Raw genomic sequence first — 26,578 nt, 5'->3', positions numbered from 1 at the left:
ACCAGGGAAGGATACTTCTGAAGTACACTTTTATTTCACTCTGTTCGTAGAGAATTTCGTGAAACGCTGTATTTAACTAATTTCAGAACCTTTCCAGTGAGGGAGTCGACGGAATAAACTAGAGATGAGGTTGTATTTGGGATGGTTTCGCTCATCTCTCTAATCGTCGTAAAAAAGCAGCGTGCTGAGGTTCAAACCTATAGTTGTGTCAAAACGACATAAAGCACGGACAGTTGCGTAAGCGGTTGTGCTCAAAGCAGCGCGATGGAGACAGCGATTGGGATCGTGTGAGGAACCTCGCTACCACCACCCAACTCTGCAGTTCTCCATGATCCCACCAACTTCCAACCGCTGTCCCCGCCGCATCGCTTCGAGCGCAGCCACTTACGCAACTGTCCCTGATTCATGTCGTTTTGACCTGACTATACCTCGTAAGAGCAGAAGCGAATCCCACAATTAGGTTTTCTACAGTAGTAGATAAGGATCTGGAACGTAGTTTGCATTTATCACTGGTCCACTGGAATTGGAGGCATACGACGTTGGCCTCAGGTTACGATTACGACTACGTTTTTTTTTGTATACCCACGACTGATGAAATAAAAACTCATAGAATGGAATTTGGGCGGATATAAGGTGGTCCATAAGAGGTCGGCTCTTATGGAGTCTCGAAGGGGGAACTAAGCGAAGCGGTGCGGTGGAGCACTCTGGTCAAGATAAAGTGAGGACTCCTGCTACCGTAGTTCATTGCTGCGGTTCGCGTTGGTCCCTCTTCGATTCCAACCGCTATCTCTAGCGCGTCGCTTCGAGCGCAATCGCTTACGCAACTGCACCGTGCTTCATGTCGTTTTGACCCGACTATACTTCCGCTCCAGACGAAGTAAGACATTTCAAGGTCCGGTTTAGGTGATCGCGAACAAGAGAACCATTTTCTCAGTATCTATTCATTTTACCAGTATGTAAGTGGTTAGCGCTCGGTTAGTTGCCGGAAAAGTAAGCTTGAATTTTGTCCGTGTAGTTGTTACACTTCGTTTCGAAGAGACTTCTTCAGAGGAAATGGACGATTCAATTCACAATCTTAGCAATCAAACCTCTCCGCAACTATCCAGACAAACGCTAAGCCGATTTTTAAAACAGCTAATGTAGCGGTTACATTAAGTCACACATCATTAAATCACGGATTGGAGGACCCTAGCAATGACCGCTGACCTATCGATCACGAGAGCGACTGATTTGAATGCCTTATTCGGACCGGAAGAGCCATCCAAGATATGGTGGTACGAGTTCTGATTGTTCTCGCTGTTCATCTCAAGGTTTTTTGTTTGATATCCAAATTGCTTCTAGTGATTTCCGAATCAAAGTTTTAGATGCGTGCGCCAAGATTCGAACCCTGATTCCAAAATTGGCTCCGTCGTGTTTTTTTGTTTCATCGACACCTAAAAGTGTCGATTCGCCTGACTTATTTTTGCCATTCACATGCTCTTTAATACGAACGTAAAGCGGTCGCGCTGTTCCACCAACATCCAGAGTTTGCGTAGGAAATCAGGTAGGTTACACCGGACGGTTGCAGTTTCAGCATATGTTGACTACAAATATGACAACCACTTCATCCAAGACAGGCAGTCTGCTGGATCGATTTGTTGCTGCTCCTTTAGGGCGGGTGTAGCGCAGTCGGTAAGAGGTTCCGCTGTGACCGAACGATCGATCGGTTGTTCGAGACCGCCCTGGTGCAAACCAACCGTTTCTTCTCTCTGGGGGTCGATGAATTGGTGTCAGACCCATCTGGTAGGATTAAAGAAATCATCCCACGAATCTGATGTACTGATTTCAGGTGGAGTATACGTGTACGGGATAGTAGCTTATGGAGAGGGGATGATTCCGTCCACTTCTTCCTAATTGCCGTAAAAAAACGGCCCGGAATGCGGCGCCGCACAGGGCTGGCACGCTCCAATCGAACTCGTTTTAGAAAATAGTGCGCCGGAATGCTCGAAGCCGTATCTTCCGGGCCGTTTTTCACGGCAATTAGGAGGAAATGGACGGAATCACTTCCCTTTCCTTAATCTACAATCCCTTGTACGTATACTCCACCTGAAATCCGTATTATCTCAGATTCGTGGAGTGATGCATTCAAATCATGATTTGATGCATAGGCTATCCTCCGCAAGTCATTGTATAGGTCAGACACGCGTAAACCTTGATGGATTTTAAATTGAAGCCGGACATTCCAGGCAGATTGATTGACGCCAGACACTATCCTTTATCCTTTGTTGTCTCTTGTTTATCTCCCTGGTCCTGATAAAACCTATGAAGGTTTCCTATACTCTGCCATGGACGTGATAATCGTTTTAGGCAAAATATTCCACATTCCAAGCTGCCAACATTGCAAAACCGTGAGAGACTACTGCGCAACACGCTTTTTATATTCTTTCCAAACAATATATAGTAAAAATAGGGGAGTTTATACTTTCATGCGTAGCGTTTATGGCCAGAAATAACCTGCTAATGCACCTTCATAACATCATATCTTTCCGAAGCACCGCTTTGGTTGAGCTACCCTAGCCCTATGGATGTCATAATGAATGGAATTTTTGCAGGCATGTTAACTGATTCAAAGACTTAACTTACAGAAATAATTAATTAAGTTTCATCACGGTAAATTTTCGGCTTCGTCGCCATCTTCATAGCTTGGATGACAATATGGTGTTTTTTGTTTTGTAGTGATGTGATGTGGTTCAAACATACTCAACGAGTTACTGCTGTGAAACATATAGCAGGGTCAAAACGACACGACGACGAGTACGACAGTTGCGTAAGCGGCTGCGTTCAAAGCGATGCGGGGGAGCGTAGCGTACGGTATTTAGAGCGGACCCTTACTGACACCACTCCTTGCCGATGCTCCCACCTCCATTCCAACCGCTAACTCCACAGCGTTACTTGCAACGCAGCCGTTTACGCAACTGCAGTATGCCTCGTGTCGTTTTGACCCCATTATACTTCTGTTTCTAGCACAACGAACCATTCAAACATTAACGAATGATTTTTCAGTGCATCAACGATGTAGGAGGAAATGATACGGATGGAGGTAAGTGAATATTGATTTTTGTCACCTTCATCCAACTATTTTAAGTCGGTGTAAAAGATTTTGTGTCATGATGATGCGGCACGTACTCGGCGAATGTACGCGCTGAGCCCTCTCTACAGTACGTGAAAAATTCTAGTGTGCCTGTTCTGGCTTTCTACAGTTCTTCATTATCTTTTTTTGTATAATAGTGCATAGACAGGATTATGCAGTTTTGAAAAAGTGTTTTGCTAAACTAAGTTTTATCGTTTGTTCTGCTTTAAAGGCATCATCCCACGAATCTGAGTATGGTACGGATTTCAGGTGGAGTATTCGTATACGGGATAGTACATTATGGAGAGAAGGGTGATTCCCTCCATTTCTTCCTAATTGTCGTAGAAAATGGCTCGGAAGATGCGGCGTGTGCACACGGCTGGCGCGTTCCAATCGAACTCCTTGTGGAAAATAGCGCGGCGGAACGCCTAAAGCCGTATCTTCCGGGCCGTTTTTTTTACGGCAATTAGAAAGAAATGGACGGAATCACTTCCCTTTCCTTAATCTACAATCCCTTGTACGAATACTCCACCTGAAATCCGTATTATCTCAGATTCGTGGGGTGATGTGCCTTTAAGCTCTTAGTCGAAAGGATTTAATTTCGGTCCCAGTTTCTGTGCATTTGTGCATGATTGGCGTTGTTGTAATCGTGATCGAAGTAATATCCGGAAATCTTTCTCGAAAAGGCTAACAATGCAGATAAAAACTTTGAGGAGAAAAGAGAAGTGAATAAATTTGTAGGGGAAATTCCTTAGTAAACAGGTGCAAAACGGTAACAAATTAGGTCACAATTATACAAAAATGTCTGACCGTCTAGCACCGGTGGACTTCCAGACTTGTGGACGTGATCGGCCTTTGACTTTACTAGCACTCATTCAAAAATATCAGAGATCAACGGGAAGATAATCGATAAAAGTGAACACGCAGGAGTGGATGATGTAATTTCCACGTTCTAAAGCATGAGTTTGTAATTTATTATGTAGCAAATGAATTTTAAAAAATTCCCACGATGTTAGCTACCTATAGTTTGCAGTTTCGAGCACATATAACTTATCGTTCTGCAAACAATTTGAGACTCAGGCTTTCGACTTGTTCCGATAACATTCCATAAAAAACCAACACTTACTTTCATCATAAATTTCATTGGGATCGATGTCAACTACTAGTATCGTACTGTTCACATCAAAGTGGAGGTACGAAACGCGCAACACAATCTACTTTCTTTTTTTTCTAACTTCAACCCATAAAGCAATCATTCTCCGAGGCCTTGCGTGAATATGTGCACACGATGTGAAAAATCCTTCGAATACCTCTCGTGTAAAACTAGCGATCATCTCAACAATCTACAGCAATTCTTTCGTCACATCTATTTTTAGGAAAAAATTAAAACTCACCTTCATGTCAACAAATCTGGGAATTTCAGTAGTTAGGATACTTTTTTTTTAGAAATACATTTCAATTACAAGATAAATTGTATAAAACACGATTCTACGAACATTATTGGTGAGATTGGTCCTGGTTCAATGCCGTGCAAGCGTCTTTTGCGGAGCAAATGATTCCGGAACAGTTCCAACAAAAGAATAAAATAATTGTACAGTTGACTACATTAAGAAAAATTCTTTTCTCTTTCTCTTCTTCTTCTTCTTCTTCTACTCATCTTTACTCACTATTTAATAGTGTTTCGTTAATGACTGTATTTTTATGTACCAAAATTATTCCATAAAAGTTCCGGGAATAGTTTGGTTCTGTGCTCTAAAGTTTGCACGATGAAATAAATACATATTTAATAGTTTTTTTCAGCAAGTAGTTCACCAACAGAAAGCACCTCTTCCACATCTCCAGCAGAAGGTGTGTGTTTCGCTAATGACTGTATTTTTATGTACCAAAATTATTCCATAAAAGTTCCGGGAATAGTTTGGTTCTGTGCTCTAAAGTTTGCACGATGAAATAAATACATATTTAATAGTTTTTTTCAGCAAGTAGTTCACCAACAGAAAGCACCTCTTCCACATCTCCAGCAGAAGGTGTGTGTTTCGCTAATGACTGTATTTTTATGTACCAAAATTATTCCATAAAAGTTCCGGGAATAGTTTGGTTCTGTGCTCTAAAGTTTGCACGATGAAATAAATACATATTTAATAGTTTTTTTCAGCAAGTAGTTCACCAACAGAAAGCAGCTCTTCCACATCTCCAGCAGAAGGTGTGTGTTTCGCTAATGACTGTATTTTTATGTACCAAAATTATTCCCCTCCACAACGGTTTACCGCCTCATAGTGGCGTGGAGGTGACACTGGGCGTCGAACTGCGATGCACAGCGGAGGTTCGTCCTCCGGCAGGGTCTCCCAAGCTGAGAAGGAGTTCGACACATCCGACATTCCGACTTCTCGGAATCGGAAGCCTAGCTAAGAGTAAACCACTGCTAAGATTCACCACCGTCTTGGCAAAATGTCGCAAGGTGGTTCCCTGATCCATATAGGTTGGGCGACGACCTGTGGTGGAAGCTAAGCTCGCCGTGGCATGGCTGCTTAGTTTGGGGAAAAGTCTCTTTGCCACTCCAGCATATTCACTGCCTCAGTACCCTGCACACTGGGCCCTGCCGTCTCAGACGTCGGACGGTATGGCGACCGGTGAGAGGCGATCAAATCTCAGGTTGCTCAGGACGTCATTGATTCTGGACCAAGGCGACACACGCACGACTCGCCATGGAGACTGTCTCAGACTGTGTACTTACAACGCGAGAACAGTTTCCACAGACGCCGACCTGCATGCCCTTCTCGGAGCTGCAGAGCGTATCAAATTTCACGTGATTGCTCTGCAGGAGACCAAGTGCAGAAGGAGCGACGTACGACAGATGAATGACGGTACACTCGTCATTCGTGGAGAGAAGGTTCCGTCGCGAAATGTAGGCGGTGTTGGTTTCGTTGTGCACCCATCTGTCGTCCATCTCGTCGATTCACACCAGATCCTGTCACCTCGTCTGGCCATTCTTCGCCTCCGCCCTCTGCGCCAAAAATCCATCAGTATCATCAACTGCTATTCACCAACATCAGCAGCTGATGATTCCGAATTGGACGCGTTTTACGAGGAGCTGGAGGAAGTAGTCCACAACGAGAAGTCCTTTTACAAATTCGTTTTCGGAGACTTCAACGCAAAACTAGGAAAGGCCACAGAAGAGGAATACAGGATTGGAAGATTTGGACTAGGGGACCGGAATGAAAATGGCAATCGTCTCGCCGGGCTGTTGTCCGCCGCTCGCCTATTTCATGGGAACTCTCTTTTCATGAAAAAAGATCATCGTCGGTGGACATGGGAATCGCCCAATGGCGCGACTCGTGCGGAGATCGACCACATACTCACCGACCGGAGGTGGTGTCTACTTGACGTCTCAGTAGTACCATCCTTTTGTAGTGGTTCTGATCACCGTCTCCTTCGTGCGAAAATACGACTTAGCCACACGATGGAAAAGAACATCTGCTATCGGCAACGAAGGAGAAAAGAAGTCGTCTACGACGATTGCGTACTCGAGGACTCCCTGTCCCAAGGTGACTGGCACATCGAGGAGGACCCAAACGTGGACTACGAGATGCTGCTCAGAGGATTACGAGCCTGTGCTGAACGTGCCTCGAAGTCGCGCACGACAAACTTGGATCGAATTTCGAAGACCACCAAGGAATTGTTAGGAAGAAGAAGGGCTTTGAGGCTTGATCCGAATGCATCGCACATTGAGCGGTTAGTAGCAAACACTAGCTGCAGAAAAGCGTTGCAGGAGGATCTTTTGAAGTACAGGCAGAAGAAGATTCTAGAAGCAGCACAAAGAAGAACGAGTCTAAAGAAGTGCCGCAGGGACCTCCGCGAATATAATATTCCGCTAGCAACCTTGCTGAGCGAAGACGGGACTCGCACGTCTTCTCGTCGTGAGATGGAAGTCATTACGGAGAGGTTCTACTCGAACCTTTTCCGTTCATCAACTCCTGTGTCAAGCCCAATCATCCCCACTGGCGATGCTCCACCACGGATTCTCCCTTCGGAAGTACGAGTCGCTATCAAGAGCATGAAACCTGGCACAGCCCCCGGACCTGATTTTATATCAGCAGACTTTCTTCGGGCTGGTGGCCATCCGCTTCATGTAATCTTAGCTGCGCACATGACATCCTATCTTCAGAAAGAAAGGATCCCAGACCAGTGGAAGACCTCGCGAACCGTTCTTATCCATAAGAAAGGTGACCGAGAGGACCTTCGGAACTACCGTCCGATATGCTTGCTGAGCGTGTTATACAAAGTATTCACCAAGATCATCCTCACACGCATATCTAGGACGCTGGATGAAGCCCAGCCTCAAGAACAAGCTGGATTCCGCCAAGGGTTCAGCTGCTTGGACCACATCCAGACCGTGTCGAGGGTCATAGAAGTTTGCCGGGAATACCGCCTGCCCCTTGTTCTAACCTTCGTCGACTATGAGAAAGCCTTTGACAGCGTAGAAACGAATGCAATACTGTCAGCGCTGGTCGATCAAGGTGTGGACGCGTCGTATGTGAGGACATTAGCCAATTGCTACGAACGATGCACGACTAGGATACAGCTTTTCCACCGCCCTCTCACCATACCCATTGGAAAGGGGGTACGACAAGGCGATACTATATCGCCGAAGCTGTTCACGGCTGCATTGCAATGGATAATGAAATCACTATCCTGGGAAGAAAGGGGCATACGTGTTGATGGAAGATTTCTTTCGAACCTTCGTTTCGCGGACGACATCGTTCTCTTTTCGAGCAGTACCAATGAAGCAGAAACGATGCTCAACGAATTGAATGAAGCAGGGAAGAGAATAGGACTACGAATAAACAGAAAGAAGACACAGTTCATGAAGAACGCGCACTGCGAGGACGGAGGAGTACAACTTGAAGGCTCCCAAATCGTGGAAACTCCGTCATAGGTATACCTCGGACGTTCTATGAACATGGAAAACGACTTGAAGGAAGAACTGAATAGAAGAATGAGAGCAGCATGGGCAGCATTCGCAGCCGTCAGGGAAGCTACGGACCAACTGACGGACCATGATCTTCGTGCCCATCTGTTTGACTCGACAGTCCTTCCAGCGCTCTGTTACGCAGCGGAGACGTGGGCAGACACCGCGGCCACGTCTAGGAAGCTACTTACTACCCACAGAGCCCTTGAGAGATGTCTCCTGAAGTTTAACCGGCGCTCGTAGCTCCGACTTAAGAGGAATGTCCCGTCTTCGCGACCCAGCGGAATATGTATCGAAAGCAAAACATAGATGGGCCGGTCACATCATGAGAAGAATCGACGATAGATGGACTAAAAGCACGCTAGAGTGGATCCCAAGGGACGCTAAACGCCCCCGAGGGAGACCGCCAACGAGATGGAGTGACGTGTTCGCTGCACGGATGGACCAGCTGAGAGCTCAGCTGGATACGGCTCAAGGACCTCGTCAACGTCACTCACGAAGCTTGAGAACATCTTGGATGACAATGGCGAGGGAACGAAACGAGTGGAAGAGATGCTGGGGCCCGCACGTCGAGTGAAGACGGGCCATCTAAGTATCTAAGTAAGTATCTAAAATTATTCCATAAAAGTTCCGGGAATAGTTTGGTTCTGTGCTCTAAAGTTTGCACGATGAAATAAATACATATTTAATAGTTTTTTTCAGCAAGTAGTTCACCAACAGAAAGCACCTCTTCCACATCTCCAGCAGAAGGTGTGTGTTTCGCTAATGACTGTATTTTTATGTACCAAAATTATTAGTAAAAGTTCCGGGAATAGTTTGGTTCTGTGCTCTAAAGTTTGCACGATGAAATAAATACATATTTAATAGTTTTTTTCAGCAAGTAGTTCACCAACAGAAAGCACCTCTTCCACATCTCCAGCAGAAGGTGTGTGTTTCGCTAATGACTGTATTTTTATGTACCAAAATTATTAGTAAAAGTTCCGGGAATAGTTTGGTTCTGTGCTCTAAAGTTTGCACGATGAAATAAATACATATTTAATAGTTTTTTTCAGCAAGTAGTTCACCAACAGAAAGCACCTCTTCCACATCTCCAGCAGAAGGTGTGTGTTTCGCTAATGACTGTATTTTTATGTACCAAAATTATTCCATAAAAGTTCCGGGAATAGTTTGGTTCTGTGCTCTAAAGTTTGCACGATGAAATAAATACATATTTAATAGTTTTTTTCAGCAAGTAGTTCACCAACAGAAAGCATCTCTTCCACATCTCCAGCAGAAGGTGTGTGTTTCGCTAATGACTGTATTTTTATGTACCAAAATTATTCCATAAAAGTTCCGGGAATAGTTTGGTTCTGTGCTCTAAAGTTTGCACGATGAAATAAATACATATTTAATAGTTTTTTTCAGCAAGTAGTTCACCAACAGAAAGCACCTCTTCCACATCTCCAGCAGAAGGTGTGTGTTTCGCTAATGACTGTATTTTTATGTACCAAAATTATTCCAGTAAAAGTTCCGGGAATAGTTTGGTTCTGTGCTCTAAAGTTTGCACGATGAAATAAATACATATTTAATAGTTTTTTTCAGCAAGTAGTTCACCAACAGAAAGCACCTCTTCCACATCTCCAGCAGAAGGTGTGTGTTTCGCTAATGACTGTATTTTTATGTACCAAAATTATTCCATAAAAGTTCCGGGAATAGTTTGGTTCTGTGCTCTAAAGTTTGCACGATGAAATAAATACATATTTAATAGTTTTTTTCAGCAAGTAGTCCACCAACAGAAAGCACCTCTTCCACACCTCCAGCAGAAGGTGTGTGTTTCGCTAATGACTGTATTTTTATGTACCAAAATTATTCCAGTAAAAGTTCCGGGAATAGTTTGGTTCTGTGCTCTAAAGTTTGCACGATGAAATAAATACATATTTAATAGTTTTTTTCAGCAAGTAGTCCATCAACAGAAAGCAGCTCTTCCACACCTCCAGCAGAAGGTGTGTGTTTCGCTAATGACTGTATTTTTATGTACCAAAATTATTCCATAAAAGTTCCGGGAATAGTTTGGTTCTGTGCTCTAAAGTTTGCACGATGAAATAAATACATATTTAATAGTTTTTTTCAGCAAGTAGTCCATCAACAGAAAGCAGCTCTTCCACACCTCCAGCAGAAGGTGTGTGTTTCGCTAATGACTGTATTTTTATGTACCAAAATTATTCCATAAAAGTTCCGGGAATAGTTTGGTTCTGTGCTCTAAAGTTTGCACGATGAAATAAATACATATTTAATAGTTTTTTTCAGCAAGTAGTCCATCAACAGAAAGCAGCTCTTCCACACCTCCAGCAGAAGGTGTGTGTTTCGCTAATGACTGTATTTTTATGTACCAAAATTATTCCATAAAAGTTCCGGGAATAGTTTGGTTCCGTGCTCTAAAGTTTGCACGATGAAATAAATACATATTTAATAGTTTTTTTCAGCAAGTGGTTCATCAACAGAAAGCAGCCCTTCCACACCTCCAACAGAAGGTGTGTGTTTCGTCAATAATTACATTTTTATGGATAAGAATTGCTGCCTTACTGTGTCCAACAATCATATGACCTCATTCTTGTGACTTATGACTGTGACTTAGCATAGTTAGTAAGTATGTGTTCCTTTTCACCAACCGGAACCTCAGCAACAGGGATCACTATAGTAAGTCTAAGAACAGGTGTGTTTTATCAATACCGTTTCCATCCGATGCTTGTCTAAGAGGAGGAATTTCTCTATTATAATATACAATCAGGGCGGGTGAAGTGTAGCCATTAGATGTTCTGCTTCCTGCACGATCGATCGGAGGTTCGGATCCGCCCAAGTGCCAACCAAGCCCTTCATCCTTTCGGGATCGATAAGTTGGTACCAAACTTGTGTGGGAAGATAAAAAGCACTGACTTGACACACCGGCTAGCCCCGCAAGTCGTTGTATCGGCCAGTTACACGTTCGCAAACCTTAAGCGATTCTGAGTTGAAGTGAACGTGGGGCGCATCCCAAGCGGATTGATTAAAGCCAGAAACCTTATCCTTTATCCTCAAATATACAACCATGTTACGTATATCAGTCGATTCTATGTATATGTATATATTTGCTGTAAATTTGTAAATTAAAAGAGCGCCATATACAAGTCTGCTACCTGCTCGCGGTAGGTCAGCTTATACTAACTCCAATCAAGGATTTGAGTGTAGAGTCTGGGAACATGCGAGCTAATTGACTTGCACAGTTATAGGTGGAAATTACCTAGATATTGCAAATAAGTGTTTTTGTCCCGTACACCGCCAAAGCTCAACTGAAACAGGTTAAATACCTACAATACCTACCTACCTGCATTTACTGCAGTGTCAAGGATTTGAAAAATGACAACGTTCTGAGCACCACATACAGGATCACATATATGACTCCGGCTGCTACCTGCTCGCGGTGGCCCTGTTTATACTAAAAGTTGTGTACGGGCTAAATAACTTGCCCAGTTATATGGCAGAACCTATTCAGCCATATAACAAAAATGTGCTTTTGTCCAGCACACGGACATAGTCCGATCCAAATAAGTTAAATACCTAGACGGACCATGGAATCTTTGGTAGCGACTCTCGGTTTCTTTGCGCTGAACTGCTGGACATTGTTGACCTCAGGTACTCGGGTCGCTCAGTGTCGGTAGGCAGTTCAGGCGAGACGTCGCAGTACATGGAAAGTCGACGAGTCGAGAGATTTTTTTACGAACTCTTGCTGTAGATGAAGAATGTTTGAGCAAGGCTGTGCTCAGGGACAACACATCTCGGCGAAGGTGCGAGCAACTGCGTCAGACAGTAATACCAGCCGCTCGGTTAGGTCAAGTAAGTCATGTAGATGGAAAGATGACATGGAGGATCAGCGATGTATGCGGTGGCAGCTGTATGTCAACACCGCATACGTTACATCTGCTGTCTTTTCGTAGAGATAGGACGTCAGCTTTAACAATTGCCGATGTTGTTCTAGGCTGACTTCTGTTCCGACAGTAACACCTCATCAGCAGGGAACATTACTGAATCTTCTATAGAACTTGTGTATATGACTAACAAATACGATTTCGCACAGAATCGTCTTAATCACCTCTTGATTTCGTACTTTTTTGCTTTGCTTAAAGGCATCACCTCGCGAATCTGGGATGGTACGGGTTTCAGCCGGGTAATGCCTATGTGGGGCCGTAGATTGTGGGGAGGACGGTGATTCCATTCATTTCTCCCTGTATCAGCGTAAACTGACGACCCCGGAACGCTGCTTCTTACGACTGCTTTTGTTGCATGTAGTATCTAGTTTGATAAGCTGTACTCGAGGTTGTTAAATAAATTTATTAGCTAACGTTTTGGCTCTATCGCCTTCTTCAGAGCCTGAAAAAGGGGGATTCAATCTACAATTCAAACGACCAACCTCTCCACAACTAAACTGATAAACTCCACGCCTACTTTCAATCACCAATTTAATGACTACACTGAATGCTCACCTTAGATCGGAGATGCCTTGCATGGACCGCTGACTGGTCCATCACGAGGGCGAATGGTTCGAATGTCACATTCGGATCGGAAGAACCATTCGAGATATGGCGCGAGTTCCCGCGTTATCGTCAGACATTCGCCCTTGCGGTTCATTTTAGGATTTTTGGCTTGGATCCGAAATGCTTCCAGCGAGTTTCGAGCCAAGGTTTTAGATTCGTGCGCCAAGATTTGGACCCTAACTTCAAAATCGGCTCCGTCATGTTTTTGTGTTCTATGGGCACCTAAAGGTGTCTATTCTCGTAACCTATTCTTGCCGTTCACGTGCTCTTTGATGCTGACTCTACGATCCCATATAAGCGTTACCCGCCTGAAACTCGTACCACCCCAGATTCGTAGGGTAATGCCTTTAAAAAATTTGGAAATATATGCGCTGTTCTGTGATTTTTTCTACAACATTTAGTGGCAGTGATACCATCGCAAAAGCGAGTATTTTCTTGTTTCAAAAAAAAGAGAAGTTTGGGATTGCTTTCAGCGTGAAAATTGATGGGTCTCAACGGATTACTACATTTGTTACCACTTCTGCCACGCGGTAACAGATTGTTACACGTGGGTTGGTGTTTTCGTAAATTAAGAAGAACTAACGAAGTACTGTGAATGCGCCAGGACATATTCATTCCACAGGAGAATGCAATCTTTCCCAATTTTCACCATAAAATGTTTAAAGAGGTAGGCAGAACTTACTGTGCCCCATTACGGTGAAAATTTTGTGTGGAGCGGTTACCATAATCATAGTCAGAGTATGAAGCCCTTTTTGTACTTCAATTTTACTTTAATACGAAGAAGTATGTAAGGGAAATAATAAATTAATAAAATCGGTGTGTACTGGATGTACTGTATCGGAAATGGTTAGCATATTCGTGGTCAGCATATGCTAAGACCTCAACCAGAAAATTCATGCATACTAAGCTTGCTCACAAATCAATAATTCAATAAAGGATAAATGATGAAGTGTCAGGCATTAATCAATCCGCTTGGGATGCGCCACCACGTTCATTTCAATTTAGAATCGTTTGAGGTTTACGAACGTGTAATTGGCCTATACAATGACTTGCGGAGAAAAAAAAGAGAAAAACAACCGCTGTATTTATTTATTGAAAACACCTGCAGGTGTGTCATAAAACAAAAAAAAAGCAAGATGGAAGAGATTTGGATGTCGCTGATGCAAACTGCAGAAATTATGCTCAGAAAAACATAATTCCTTATATGAATTCTTTTAAAGACTGAAACGACAAAGACGACATTTCCTGAAACAACGACTCCGTTACGTACGTTCTATTATATTGTATTTGTTGTGGAACTTGGATATCCTTCTCAACAGGATTGTATTTTTTTCAAAATAGAAAAAGAGGGCGTTTTGGAATGGTCACATAACGTAGTTTGTGGCAGAAATTTGGTCAGTAAGAAATTAGAGGCACCAAATGCCACAACTCTTCCAAATCCTCGAATACTACAATAAGACGTATCCATGTTAGCTTGGTCTCTGAGCACCGCGCACATTACACGCGTATCTGTTCGATTCCCTTTTTCTTATGGTTTGCAAACTTTGTGTATAGATTTTACTAGTATTTTTAGAATAAAAAGGAGTTGCATGTTCAGGTTTCAAGCAACCTCGGCACGTTGGTGACTCAGTGTCTGTTTTTTTTAGTAAAGCCGGATACGAAGTTGTTATAATCTCCTAACGTTTCGGCTAATGTTTTTGTGAGCTCTCCTTCTTTAGAAAAGAAAAAAATTGAAAAGAAAATTGAAAAAAAGTGACTTATCCGATCAAACCCCCGTATTCGTCCAACAATGAAAAACCCAATTCTATTTTTTTTTTTTTGATTTCACAACTGCAAGTGGAACTGTAGATCGGAGGATAAGTCGAAGGATTTCCTGCCAATGCCGGATACCCATGGATGACTACCGCAATCAAATAACGGCGGGTGTAGTGAATCTTAAATAGGAGACGAGTTCCTGCGTAATACAATGGCATTCTTCTTTGCGATTCATCTTTGCTTCTGCAAAATACCTCCAGAGCTTTTTCGGACGCAGTACTGGATCCACACACCAATATCGTGATCTTAAAATCGAAATCGTGTTCGTTGTGAACCCACAGCGTATGTCCACCAATTTGCCTTTGCTCTGCTAATACCCTATCGTCTGTATGATCGTATTTGCACTATGTTGGAGTTCAAAGTAGTCCGGATAACTAAGAAAGTGATTTCATGAGCTGAATCGCGGTTTACCTGACTTCCTATAAACAATGCATGCTAAAACGAATACGTAGGAGAAACTGTTGGAAAAAAAAACAATGCATGCTAAAACGAATACGTAGGAGAAACTGTGTGTTCAAATGAAAGAACACCTGGGCGGCGAAAGCAGATCACAAGGGTCCACGGCATTGCATGCTCATAAGATGCAGCGTCATAACGGAGAAGATTTATTTCTTCGCGCAAGGCTCTGAAGGCGTTTAAGATTCACGCCAAGAGCCCAAATAGAATTGCGAAGAGGAATGTCACTGTATACGAGAAACTCGTTTCCTATTTAAAGACACCACTCCACGAATCTGGCGTGGTATGGATTTTCGATGGTTAAGGACTATACGGGGTCGTAGATATCAGAAACGGGTGGGATAGTGCTCATTTCTTCCTAATTGTCGTAAGAAAAACGGATTGGTAGATGCGGCGGGTGCACAAGGGTGGCGCGCTCCAATAGAACTTCCAACATTCCGGGACGCTGTTTTCTACGACGAGTTCTATTGGAGCGCGCCATCCCTGTGCACTCGCCGTATCTTCCGAGCCGTTTTTTTACGGCAAATAGTTAGAAATGAACATTATCCCACCTGTTTCTGCAATCTACGACCCCGTATAGTCCTTAACCATTGGAAATCCTTACCACCCCAGATTCGTGGGGTGATGTCTTTAAGGCTGTTATTTGATTGTGTTAGTCGCCTCATTACGGGTAGCAGCAGCAAAAAATTTCTCCGACCTTAAAGGCATCACCCCACGAATCTGAGGTGGTGCAAATTTCAGGTGGAGTATTCGTATACGGGATCGTAGATTATTGAGAAAAGGGTGATTCCGTCCATTTCTTGCTAATTGCCGTAAAAAACGGCCCGGAAGATACGGTTTCATTCGTTTTGGCGCACCATTTTGTACAAGAGGTTCGATTGGAGCGCGCCAGTCTTGTGCGGCGCCGCATCTTCCGGGCCGTTTTTTACGGCAATTAGCAAGGAATGGACGGAATCACCTCCCTCTCCGTAGTCTCCCATCCCGTATACGAATACTCCACTTGAAATCTGCATCACCTCAGATTCGTGGGGTGATGCCTTTAAGGTACTGTGTACAATTCCACTTATAGCTGTGAGATCCGAAAGAAGATTTAGGATTCCCTATGTTGGGCGGACAGGGCGTTTGATGGGACGAATCACGTTCGATTTCACCTTCCCAGCGTCTGAAGAAGGCGAACTCGCCGAAACGTCAGCCAAGAATAAAAGATTATAAGCATCTCGTGTTCGGTTGATCTAAAATCACTAAAGAACGAGTATTCAACCGTTTATATTTCACATACATATTTCCGTACACATCCGACTTAGACTTCTGTTTAATACAGAAACCGCGTAGTACAAAATCTGATTTGATCCAAGATGTACGATCAATACATGCAAGAAAAATAATTAAGAAATGGAGCAGAAAGTCCGAGTTTCGCTCGAAACAATTTTGTGATTTTGTGACACGTTTGAGCTACCGATGCTGCAGTATCGGCATGCAACTTATTTTATAAGCGTTATCGAGGTTTTCCTAAAAAAAAAACGCGACTTGACTTTAATATCTCGTCGTTCTTAGATGTGTGCTCTTAGGTGTTGGTGGGAACACAATGGTTTCCATGTTAAAATCCGCGATAGCTACGGTGTCATTCGTGCACGATTCCCACTCAAAATGATAAATTTGAGTGGGAATGCATGCGTAAATGTGCATGTTATCTGCATTAATTGATAAATCTAACGAAAGAAAAAACTATGATTAGGTTTCGTGGATATTTTCCGTAAACGTAGTAGTTCAATGGTAATCATGAGGACGAAATAGTCCCAATTATGTGTATGCAGAGACCGATTACTCATATCTTTCAATTTTTGTGTTTGTATTTTTACAGTAATAAATATATCAGCTAAAATATTGATGAAATGATAATTTTTAGCCTTAACAACCGTTAACGTAAGCAACGACAGAACAGCAATCAATGGGAAACTTTTACTCCAGAAGAGTTTAGCTCTGAGCAACAAAATAAATAGGTATGTTTTGTTTACTACTAAGAATTTTTAGAATTTAAAAATTAAATTAAAGGTAGCAGTATTTCACGAAATTGGCAGTGTTGGGATATATCCAGATTTAGGGAGGAATAGATTAGGAGGATAAACGTGATGACGCTCAGTTTCTCCTAATTTTCCTAAAAAAATACGTGAGTGGGATACGACCTTTGCCTGTGCGAATTTTCCTACGTGGCACTTTATAACATGCCTACCGCGCCACGTCTGCAAGCGTTCGAACAATATTCATGGAAGTTTTCCCGCTAGACTATTTAAATAAGACAAATTCGGAATACGGGAAATTAGTATTTTTGTATAAAATCTGCGGTGAATGTATTTTACGCAATTGAAATTTGAACCACAATTTTTGTAGAAATAAGCATTTAAAAGAGGATTATTTGAACTTGGTCTAAAATGTCTTCATTTCAGCCTAACAAATCAAATCTACAGTCTTGAAGCTGCTATTAATTCCACTAACTCGCCATATTTCACGCAATTGAATCAAATGCGTGAGCAAGCCATTAAAATGAATGCTACACTTGCGACACTTCTAGAAAATCTTGATGTAAGTCTCTGTGATTTAACACTTTTTATCAAAATCACTTCCAATCGGTGTTTTTTTTTTTTTTGATAAAAGTATGTTTGAAGTTTAATTGTTTCCGTTCGGTGAAATTCTTCATTATTTGCCTTTTTTTGAAATTTCTTGGATTTAGGTTCAGCTTAAGCGACAAACCGCTGTCGACATCCAAGTGGCGAATATAACTCGTATGTACGCATGTATGGCAGCGAGTAGCTGTGTCACCAAGGTGAGAGCTCAGTTTTATTTATTTCATTATTATTAATTTTTTTACTTGTTTATTTTTTTTTGTTTATGTTTGCTTGTTATGCCAACGAGGTTTAGGTGAAACTTTTTATTGGCCTGACGTTTCGCCTTGGTCACAATCTTTGAGAACGCGGTGGTTTACCAACCCCGCTTGTCGGTGAAACTCGCCTTTGAAAAAGACGAGTTTACCGAAACGTCAGGCCAATAAAAAGTTTCACCTAAACCTCGTTGGCATAACAAAAAAACATAAATACACTATCAAATTCCGAGGCTTCAAGAAGAGAGGACTTGGAGTTTATTTTTTTCGTTATTATTTATTGTTTATTTTTTATTTTGCAACAATTTTATTTTATTTATTCATTTGTTTTATTTATTTGTTATTATTTGTTTTTTATTTATTATTTTGCAACTATTTATTTCTCAAGATTCCTACTCAGTAAATTTTTGTTTAGAAACCGACTACGACAGTCCCCACAACAACATACCGTTGGTTTTATACCGTTGCAGTTTTTTTTTTCAAAGAGGGGAACGAACAGGTTGTTTCTAAATGGAAAGTTTTTTAGCATTGAGCGTTTGTCCTGACGTGAATCCGCCACCAGCTACTTCAGAAAATCAGACTATTTCTGTGAATGAAACTGAGGTTTGTTTCGCGTTTGCATCTTCCTTCAAGGCAATATCAGCATTGTAATTTTAAGTCAGATTCGGAAGGAAAGTTCCACAAAATATCAGGAATCATTTCCATTTACAAATTCTAGCACACTTAGAGGTGTGCGCCAAAATCTACGGATAAAAAGCAGTTGAGTTGTGAGTCAATCACAGCCCACAGAAAAAAAAAAATATCGAGTGCGCCTTTTGAATCCACGTATCTGTGTCTCAATACAAGAGTCTTCTGTAGCACCAATGCGTAGATCCATGCACAAGTTCCATGAGAGTCGAAAATAATTTAGTGATATACTATACTACAAAGATTTTTGGCGTGATGTATCTCATAACGTAACGTATTCAACACAATAAATAAGGAAAAGAAGACCGTTTTCATACTTTTCACAATCTCTTCATCCTTACCTGACTCCCTGCTTCTTAATATTGCTTGAAGGCATCTTACCACAGAACTGATGGTAGTTGAGAAACCATTAGGAAAATATAGAGTTTGGGATGTAGACTACGAGTACTGATGCGGCACCACAGAATTCCGCCTAATCGTACTGAAAAACAGCGTGGGAACGGCGTTTGTTCCTACGAGATACTTTAGAACAGCCTCCCTTGTACACGCTTCGGTCCCCTCATCAGCCTGTCCCTTAATTTTACAAAAAAAAAGCTGGTGAGAAGACCTTATCGATCTTCGACCACTCGCTTGTGGACGCGGTGCGTGCATAGGGTGTTGCGTCTTCTTGTATCTTGTAGATAGGGACTAATTACGTCAGTTTCTCGATAAGCCGCCCTGGAGCCTTCGGATGTAACAAAATCGCCGCAGGGATTAATCACAAAGCAGAGACCGTTCTTAAAAAAGAAATGTTGAGTCTTTCTTAACTACAACTATACCTGTATTATTATATTTTGTGAATAAAAATGATGGAACATGGATTGTTTTTGAACAAATGGTTCTACCAAAAACCACTTATAAAAGGTTACTACTAAAAAATTATTAAAAGCGTCACCCCACGAATCTGGGGTGGTACGGGTTTCAGGCGGGTAATGCCCTTACGGGGACGTAGACGGTGGGAAGACGATGATTCCATTCATCTCTCCCTCTATCAGTCTAGCAAACGGACGAACAGAACGGAACGCTGATTCTTATGACGTACTCTATTGCAGCGCGCCACCCTTGCGCCCCGCCCCGCCTGCGATTCGTCGAGAACCCATTCGGACGAATCGCAGGCGGGGACGAGACGCAAACGTTGCGCATTGCAATCGAAGCTGTGGGGTGATGCTTTTAACTCATATACAGAGCATACATAGTTGACTTTCAAAGCACTGTTCTCGATTTCGGCTAAGTTCCACAGATTTCGATTACATGAACTAAAATGAAAGTGTAGCGCTTTCCTCATCCACCGACTTCAATCAGTCTAATAGATGAGTTGAAAAATTTTAAAGAATTAGAGAAAAATTTTCCTAAGAAGAAGATTTAGAAAAAGGTAAAGCCCAGACTCTCCTCTTTCTATATAATTAATGTATTTGTATTTGTAGAAGCTGTTAATCGTTTTATATTGACACAACTATAAAAAAGTTTGTAGTCGAATTTTGCTTTCAAGCAATTTCTCGAAGTGTTGGGAATACGGTAACGCGCAGAAACCAGTCTTTTATTTTATTTTCACTTTTTTTAAGTGTTAATATGCAACATATCTCGTGTAATTTACACGAATATATATTATATTATTTATATAATCCTAATTTTCAGAATGTTTACTGTACGGCTGCTTTCTCTTCAGTGAATGCATCGATTGATCTCTACGTGGATGTTGCAATTAATGGTAGCAACGCAGCGCTCAATATTAAAAACGCTGTGACCGGAGATCTGATTATGAAGTTAGTGACGGAGAATTGTTGAAAAATTCAATTCACTCATTTAGTCGATTTCAGTTTCACAAATAGTGATACTGGATTTGTCGAAACCGGCAGTAAGTCTGTAGTGATTGTTTACTCGGCTGATAGGTACTCGTCGATTGGCTTCGACATAACTTACAATACCGTAACAAGTAAGTATTGTTTGGCTTAAAGGCACCACACCAAGAATCTGAGGTAGTGCAGGTTTCAGATGGACAATGCCTATACGGCGGTCGGAGATTGTGGAGAGGAGAGAGATTCCGTCCATTTCTTCCTAAATGCCGTAAAAAGCGGCCCGGAAGATGCGGCTTCGAGCGTTCCGGGGCGCTATGTTCTACGACGAGTTCGGTTGGAGCACGCCAGCCTTGTGCACGCGTCGCATCTTCCGGGCCGTTTTTTTTACGGCTTAATTAGGAAGAAATAGACGGAATCACCCTAGTCTACGACTCCGTTTAGGGATTGCCCACCTGAAATCTGCACCACCCCAGATTCGTGGGGTGATGCCTTTAACTATGCCAGTAGTTGAAATAGATTGAAGATTATTCTTGTTTAAGGTGATCCTTGCAGCGACTATCCATGCGCCGCTAAGAGTGGTAAATGTATGGTGGTGCCTAGCACTGGACTGCCATACTGTCAATGTAACGCGTGTTATTCAGGACAGAACTGTTCAACCGGTATCACCTCATGATTTGGGAGGGAGGGGAGCTTTCAGATAAATTGATACCATGAGAAAGTTCACCGCATAATTTACAATGTTTGAAAAATCCAGAAAACAAGCATCTTTACATTGTTTGGCTGTTCCTTATGCGTCGAATGGAATTGAAAATAACAATCAGGCATTTTTGTGCGGAATTTCTTCTTTAGAGTAGGAAGTTAGTGTGGATTTAAAAAAAAATTGTTAAGACGTCAACAGCTGTTGGATCGTAGCTACATAACCTTGTAGTGAATATGCCGAATAATAGAGTTTGAACGATTGATTCTGATATTCCAAAAAAAAAACTCATAAAGCAGCTCATTCATACGATTTTCTTCGAAATAGAGCTGTTTAGTTATTTTAAAGTCTGAAAATTAGCGAAATTTCTTGTGTACGATTCAAATACGCGAGCATTAAATCGGAACGAAATGAGTTATGAAAAAATTGCGCCCGTGTGTTCCTCAAATAATTCCTCGCAGTTTGCCGCGCTATGATGAATGATGAACAACAGGGAGACGACAACGCCCGCGAACGTTGGGCCTCCACACGCCACGAATTATACTCGGCAAATCAGCTCGTAAGACATTTGATTTCATCGCGTTTAGAAAAAAAAAACTATGAAAGCTGCTTAAAGGCGTCACTAAACGAATCTGGTATGGATTTTCTTGGAGTATATCGGATAGTAGATTATGAATACGGCGGTGGTTCCGCTCAACTCTCCTCGCATCACTGTAAGCAGACGGATTCGGTTCCTTACCGCATTCCGAACCCGTCTCTTTACGTCCTTACGACGTCCTCTATTGTAACGCGCCACCCTTGCGCCCCCCTCCGGCGACCCGTCGAAAATCCATTCGGACGCCCCGATAGGCAATTCGTTTCATTCGACAAGCGGAGGTGGGGCGCAAGGGTGGCGCGTTGAAATAGAGCGCGTCGTAAGAAACAAAGTTACGGAGCTGCCTGTTTACACTGATTTAGGGAGAAATGAGCGGAACCACCCCAGTGTTCATAATCTACGACCCGAATCTACAGGTATACTCTAATGAAAATCCATATCACGCCAGGGGTAGGGGGGTAATTCCTTTAAAGCCGGTGTATTACGAAGTTGACGTGGTACGGAAACACCAGGAAGAAGTTTACCTTCCTGATCGGTTTGTATATTACGAAAACGAGCAAGAAGCCGCATAGTTTCCCCCAATCGTCCTAGAAAACGCAAGTAGAAAACGGCGCGTTTAGTTCCTAAGGGCCTCGTTAGAACGTTGCTCCATGTGCGCGCTCCGATCCCCTCAGCAGCCTACTCATTGGTTTTACTTGAAGAGCCTGGTGTGGAGACCTCATCGATCTTCGACCGTTCGCTCGTGGACGCGGCGCGTGCGCGGGAGTGTCGCGTTGCAGTTGACTTCGTAGGAAAGGACACCGTCTTCCACACCGTTTTTTTTTTACGAAGATTGAGGGAAGATGAGCGATGCCACGCTTTTTTCCGTAATTTACAGATAGAACTCTACGTTCCCCCTTGGGTTTCCGTGTCGCGTCAATTCCGTGATACGGTGGCGTTAAGTACTCATGTTCAAGATCGGATAGTTTCCTGTCGTTTACGGGAAAATCGCAAATATCACTCGAGCGTAGGTAACGGTTAGTTCTCAGTCAGCCTAGAGAGGAAGTGAGTTGAGTGAAGATTTCGCTGCGCCACTTCATGCACTGCTCTTTCCGCAATCTCACCACAAATCATATCGTTTTGATTGTTGTGTAAGTAATAAAGAAATGTGTGCGAGGAAGACAATTACAATTCATTCAGAAACTGATCCTTGCACTATTACTGCTAAGCGACTATGTAAAAATAAAGGGCAAATATGTGGACCTAACCCAACCGTGACAGATTACTGCGGCTATGTCTGTCTTTCTACAACAACAACTCAAGGTCTCGGTAAGTCCATACGCTTCATCGAATATACCGTGTAGATTTTAAAAAGGGTAGATGGAGAAGGATTTTACTTATAAAGAAAAAATAATACTTATATAAGTAGTATGAAATTATTGACGTAGTTCGGGCGTTTACAAAGTACAGATGGTTGTGAAGTGTGCTAAACTCGCATTAACAGTTTGATTTCGCATGTTACTCTCCTAAAAAGTAAAAGCAGTAACTTGAGTTTTTTTCGAGCTTAAGAATGCACACAGAAATAAAGAGCTTTAGCAAAATGTTACATAACATTGGATAGAAAACACTTCAGATGCTCTACACGTTCCGATTTTTAGTTTTTTTTTCTCAATTCTTTTTTTTTCAGATATTTGAAATGAATTGTTAAGTGAAAAAAACGGATTATCTACAACATCGGCTGCTTTTTGCATTTAATCGGGGTGCTGAAATTGCTGAAAGAGCGCTTGAGATCTATGCGGAACGTGAAAGACACCCAATGAGGCTTAAAAAATGGCAGAAAAATGACGTAAGCAAAGAAAAAGAAAGAGATGAGACAGAAAATAGTGAAAGATAAAGTGATTCATGGAAGAACTTGTCCAATAGGTGTAGAACATTGAAAACAATAACTGGAACTATCGATTATTTGCAGTAGTTTTTCTTTATTTCAGAAAAAAAAAGAAGATAAATAGAAAAGTGGATTTTCTCTCAACCTGCAACAATTGGTTCACTGGTTTGTGAACAGTTTTTAAAGTAAAGATTCATTTTCTTCGAATACAGTCTGTGATGACGTTCGAGAATTACTCCTTCGCCATTCACAGCACGGATTTCAGCTTAAGGGGTCTTATCACCCGGATTAAGTGCAAAAAAAAAGGAGAAAAATGCCATAGAAGATACTTTTTTCACATGACAATCGAATTCAATAATCCAAAAAAAGGTGAATCAAAAGAATTTGAAAAAAAGGAGCAGAAACAGAACACAAACCTCTTGTTGTGCGCGAAATTCTCTACCGAACGTTGCATAAGATTTTGTTATTGCGTTTTACGTTTGCGTTTTTAACCTAGCCATTCACTACTTATTCGTCATTCAAGTACAACGTACGGAATACTTTCCATAAATTTCTGAAGCAGAGCCAAATCAAATCACTTAAGAATAGCGCTTTATCTTTTTTTCGAATATCCAGAATATCAGTAATAATGAAAAAGTTCGCAGTGTTCGTTAGAAGATGTCATCTCACAGTCCAGAAAATCATTGGAATTTCACTTCAATTTTGTAGTAATTTGGTACCACCGTAATCCCGAAATATCAGTTGAAACACTACTCGAACCTCTAATCTCCTGCCCGGAAACAGTTCTAAATACAACTGATTTTGAAAGTTTGTCTCTAATGCGATCAAAATATAGACCTTAATGTGTCGATCGGTTAATGGGAACTTGTACCAACTTGCATAACACATATTTGGATCCATTTGGTCCTTGACCGAGTGAGTTTAAGTTCAGCTATTTACTGAAATACTTTTTCAGCACCTACTATTGCTACGTTAACATCATGGTTGCAGTCCTGGAAGATCTGGTGAAGAATGTTTCAGATAACTGAAATAAAAATTTGCATTTTTCTCTGCTGATCTTCATACAATTTCCCCATTCCTCATTTCGGAACAAGAATATGAGTATGAAAAAAATCCTTTCAATTGGGTTGAACAATTTTCGTTCTGCAAAATTCTACAGGTGAGATTTTAGAGAGATTTATGAGAAATAAAGTCGTTGGCAACAAATGGAAAGCAGCAGAACGCGCGTCTTCGATGCGAGAGCTAGAAAGTAGATGTACTGGGAACGTAAACAGCTAACGCACATCATTTTAGGTCTTAAAACATGAACGCTTCTGCTGGGAATTTAGTCTATTTTGCAATTTTTAAATTAAACTCCACATAAACTAAAGAATGTGATTCGCTGGGATGATTTCGAGCGAAGCGATCCCTTCTCTATTCATCTTTTTATTTACTATAATGCGAATCAACTCTTTGTGAGATTGAACAATAGAAATAATAAATAGAACAAATAAAGTAAAAAAACAATAAAGGAACAATAACCCAGACCACAGAATCACTAAGTTAAAATTCATTAGAGGTACCGTCCCACGAATCTGGAGTGGTAAGGGATTCAGGCGGGTACGTGCCTATACGGAGTCGTAAATTGTGGAGAAGAGGGTGATTCCGCTCATCTCTCCGTGTGTCAGCGTAAACGGACGATCCCGGAACGCTGTTTCTTATGACGGCTTCTGTTGCAACAGGCAACGTTTGCGCCCCGCCCACTCGTCCAAACCCCGTGCGGACGACTCGCAGGACGGAGGCGGGGCACAAAGGTTGCGCATTGCACCAGAAGCCGTCGTAAGAAACAACGTTCCGGGGTCGTCCGTTTACACCGATACAAAGAGAAATGAACGGAATCACCCTCTTCACCACAGTCTACGACTCCGAATAGGCATTACCCGCCTGAAACCCGTACCATCCCAGATTCGTGGGGCGATGCCTTTAACACGTCCTCTGTTGGATCAGTTATGAGGACAATTGGCGAGCGTCCAATTTCTCCATATTTTTTGATCAGAGCACTATTATAGACTAGTTGAAAGTTTGCATATGGAAGAGCAACCAACACGCCGCAACTACTGCACAATAGCGCAGTGTGGAGTTACTTGTGAACGGATAGAAGCTCCTACTCCTTAATCTTCCTAACTAGCAGCCTTCTTATAAAATACAAGTCTGATCGTCCGGCTTACGCCGGACTCTCAGACTTTGTGTGGTGTTCGCTTCGCTCACTTTCATCAACTAACCAAAATATACTTTTAAATTGAAATTCAAAAATTAGTGGTAGTGATATTTTCTGTAAATAATAAGAGTTCTGTTTTCATGTTGTATGTTTGATGTTTTCATGTTGTTTCTGTTTGATCCATGAAAGCTTGCAAATAGGTTTCCTGGATTCGACAAAGTGAGATTTGATGAGGTAAATAGCACAGCCCGAAACAGAAGTTTATTGGGAGTAATGAAATAAGTCAAACATACTTGCTATTAGTAGGAAATGAAAAGAGTCAAAACTTTTTTAAAATCTATTGCGCTCTCAGCGCGCACCTACGTTTTAAAATAAGAGCAAAGCATTCTTCACAGCAAGTTGATTTTAACCCCCTAAAAATTATAGTCCATGAAAATGGTGCCATCTAAGGTGCTCGAACAATACGGTTATTAGAGGTACGTATGTACGTATATGTGTATATACATATATATATATATATATATATATATATATATATATATATACATACATACATACATACATACATACATACATACATACATACATACATACATACATACATACATACATACATACATACATACATACATACATACATACATACATACATACATACATACATACATACATACATACATACATACATACATACATACATACATACATACATACCTCCTGCTCTCTGCAAACAGCTACCAAAGAATGAAGTTTTGGCATAAAATGACGTGGAAGACGTCATCTCACTGATAAAGATAAAGTTCCACGTCAAATCGCGCAAACTTTTAGCTCAAAACACTCATTCGTTTTCGTTCCCTACACAGTGTAGACACGATTTGAAAGTGGTATTCGAAGAATGGGTTTTCCTGTTGTTTCTCCCTAACAGTTACGGCAGA

The 26,578-nt window shown here is 41.8% G+C and overlaps 2 protein-coding genes across 4 annotated transcripts; both read left to right on the top strand.

The window, feature by feature from the left end:
• Nucleotides 1-5,726: 5,726 nt before the first annotated feature.
• On the top strand, nucleotides 5,727-8,042 carry RB195_000616 (uncharacterized protein; the record flags this gene model as incomplete). The annotated part of the gene is made up of 1 exon (XM_064197052.1): nucleotides 5,727-8,042. One exon carries the CDS (start codon nucleotides 5,727-5,729, stop codon nucleotides 8,040-8,042), a length of 2,316 nt encoding a protein of 771 aa, XP_064052933.1.
• Nucleotides 8,043-8,066: 24 nt separating this feature from the next.
• RB195_000615 (uncharacterized protein) lies at nucleotides 8,067-23,256 on the top strand (the record flags this gene model as incomplete). Of its 3 annotated transcripts, XM_064197051.1 has the most annotated exons (15): nucleotides 8,067-8,227; nucleotides 8,331-8,563; nucleotides 9,833-9,880; nucleotides 10,010-10,057; nucleotides 10,186-10,233; nucleotides 10,362-10,409; nucleotides 16,800-16,893; nucleotides 17,338-17,473; nucleotides 17,622-17,714; nucleotides 18,184-18,217; nucleotides 18,295-18,371; nucleotides 20,130-20,257; nucleotides 20,312-20,427; nucleotides 20,830-20,949; nucleotides 22,762-22,925. In XM_064197051.1, the coding sequence occupies 15 exons, from the start codon at nucleotides 8,067-8,069 to the stop codon at nucleotides 22,923-22,925; spliced, it is 1,548 nt and encodes a 515-aa protein (XP_064052932.1). The 3 variants fall into 3 exon arrangements, with proteins under 3 accessions (XP_064052932.1, XP_064052931.1, XP_064052930.1); XM_064197050.1 differs by lacking the exon at nucleotides 10,362-10,409; XM_064197049.1 differs by lacking the exons at nucleotides 8,067-8,227; nucleotides 8,331-8,563; nucleotides 9,833-9,880; ... (1 more) ...; nucleotides 10,186-10,233; nucleotides 10,362-10,409 and adding exons at nucleotides 11,660-11,723; nucleotides 23,249-23,256 and having other exon boundaries at nucleotides 22,762-22,890.
• Between the last annotated feature and the right edge of the window lie 3,322 nt (nucleotides 23,257-26,578).

The sequence above is a fragment of the Necator americanus genome, chromosome IV (assembly GCF_031761385.1).
Source record: "Necator americanus strain Aroian chromosome IV, whole genome shotgun sequence".
Lineage (NCBI taxonomy): Eukaryota > Metazoa > Nematoda > Chromadorea > Rhabditida > Ancylostomatidae > Necator > Necator americanus.
This window is presented reverse-complemented; position numbering and strand designations above follow the sequence as displayed.